Here is a 2,360-nt window from a genome sequence, read left to right on the forward strand (position 1 = left end):
TTTTTTTTTTTTTTTTTTTTTTTTAATGTCTCATAGTTTTACCTTATTGATAGAATTCTACAGTCTATATTGTCAGATTTTTTTAAGAAAATGTGAAACTCCTCCTACATTTTTTTGCATTGGACTCCTGGTCTGCAGAACTAGATAAATTGCAATCCTGGTTAAAGACACACTGTCATCACTGATCTCTTCATGGTTTCCTATGTTTTTGTTTGTTTTACATGTAATATTTGTCAGCCCACTCCCATAGACTCTTGACAACTAGAATATTCATATAATTTAAGCCATAATTATGTGAATTTCTCATAGTTTGCTTCCTTGCCTCCACCTTACCATTATACTGATTTTTATGTTAATCATTCCTTTAACAGTAGAAAATATTTTTATGTATGTTTGAATTGGTAGGATATTATCCCTTCCTTGCTTTTGAGCTTTTCAAAAAATGTTACCATACTGTTTATTATCCTCTAAGACTTACTTGAAACGCCAAAGGATATTACTAAGATCAACCCATGAAATGTTGGCTGTGTTATTATTTCCTTAGGTATGTAGTTGCTAGTATGGACGGGGGGTGTTGCTGTGTCTCTTGAGTTGAATGACTGGAGCCCTCCAAATTATATTTGCAAAAAACAGATTAACAGGTAAAAAGATATTCTATATATGATATGGAGGCTTTTATAGAAAAAAAAATGAAGACTCAAGGGTTATACCCAAGTACTTGTACCATTTTAACAAAGTGTAATTGAGTCATAGAGAAGAGATAAAAGGGGTTAGGCTTCTACAGGTAGTGGATCATGGGTAGGAAAATGTATGGGGGAAATTAATGGAAGACAGGGTGGAAGGTAGGGCCTGTTTGTTCAGACCCACCTCCCTCCTGAGTCCCTCCCTCCAGTCCTATTCATCAGGGTCTTCCTGCAGATTCTGGAGAAGACCTGTACATGTGGTTCAGGTGAATTCCTCCAAAGTAAAACTGACACTCTGCCTTTAGGCAAAGGAGAGAGAAAGCTTTCTTACACTGGCCATTTCAAAATAATCCATATCCCAAAATAACATTCTAAGGTGGCATATGCTGATTCATTTCAAGATTGCACATTGTTTCACATTCTCGCTAGCAGTTTATACCAAGTGCACTCATTTACAGTATCTCTACTATTAGGTACTGTCAGACTTAATTTTTTCCATTGAATAAGTGTAAAATGATATTTTGGATGTTTTCATTCTCCTTATTACTAAGAAATTAACATTTCTTATCTGTATTCTTTTAGGAGTAAGTTCATAAATTGATTTAATTAGTTGACATAATATGAATATTCATAAAAATCTAATTAGCTTCTTGCTTACATGATTGAGATATATATAGATATATATATATTTTTTTTTAATTTCAGATTCCTGTTCATCCTGTACCTGATCCCTTAGTTCATGAAGTTTTAAACTTAGCTTTTAAGCACTTTAAACATAAGGAAGGGTAAGTAGCGTGCCAACCTGGGATTTTGTAAAACTAATTCTTAACACTATAAATTGGATTTATAAGAACAAGGAGTTTGAAATTCAAGGCAAATTAAAACCTAGACAGAAGAAAATTCATGCATTTATCCTATAAATGAGTATTCAGAAAAAAATGTATAATACTCTGATAAGGAATTTTTAATTAAGAAAGAACATTTGTAGAAAAATGCAATGAATGTTTTGTTTGTTCTATTATCTTAGATATTCAGGAACCAACACTGGGAATGTGCATATCATTGCAGATTTATATGCAGAAGTGATAGGAGTTCTTGCCCAATCAAAGTAAGTTCTATAAATCTTTGATTTCTGCCTTGCTTTGTGCTTTAGAATGCTTCAGTACTAACTGATACAGAAGACTGATCATTTTAGATACGCTGTTTTGCCACTGAGTTCTCAGAAAGCCTCATCCACCTGTGTCACTTACTGCTCTGCTCCTCATGGGCTCCTTGGGGTATCCATCCCTCAGTCGCACAGCTCGTTTTCATTTATTTGAGGTTTTCCATAAATGTCTGAATGAGGTAAGTCAGAAGTTGCCAAGAATAGTCAAGACATTTCCTTCTTCCCTATTTTTAATAATTCTCTGAGAAGCAGTTTTTAAAATCTTATCTTTAGAACTCTTTATAGAGCTAATAATTACTTTTATTACTTTCTAGTTAAGTGCTTTTATTTCTGAGATTGCAATGCAGTGTCTTCTAATGATCTTGTTTTAATACTAAACAGAGTATTGAATAGGAAGAGGGGAGAGACAGAGAGAGTGTCTTAGTTACTTTTCTCTTGTTGCTGGGACAAAATATCTGACGCCCAAAATTAAGGAAGGAAAGGTTTATTTTGCTTACAGTTTGTGGAGGTTT

General features: G+C 33.7%; 1 protein-coding gene across 8 annotated transcripts in view; it reads left to right on the plus strand.

Annotated features, from left to right (window-relative positions):
- The window catches only part of Fryl (FRY-like), a 266,366-nt gene that overhangs the window by 152,481 nt on the left and 111,525 nt on the right, over positions 1–2,360 (plus strand). For all 8 annotated transcript variants that reach the window (XM_005392935.2, XM_005392937.2, XM_005392940.2 and 5 more), the window contains 2 exons: positions 1,389–1,468; positions 1,711–1,791. In XM_005392935.2, coding sequence (XP_005392992.1) covers positions 1,389–1,468; positions 1,711–1,791 — 161 coding nt within the window. The remainder of the gene's footprint in view (positions 1–1,388; positions 1,469–1,710; positions 1,792–2,360) is intronic.

This window comes from Chinchilla lanigera, unplaced genomic scaffold (assembly GCF_000276665.1).
Source record: "Chinchilla lanigera isolate Chin_1 unplaced genomic scaffold, ChiLan1.0 scaffold00046, whole genome shotgun sequence".
In the NCBI taxonomy this organism is placed as follows: domain Eukaryota; kingdom Metazoa; phylum Chordata; class Mammalia; order Rodentia; family Chinchillidae; genus Chinchilla; species Chinchilla lanigera.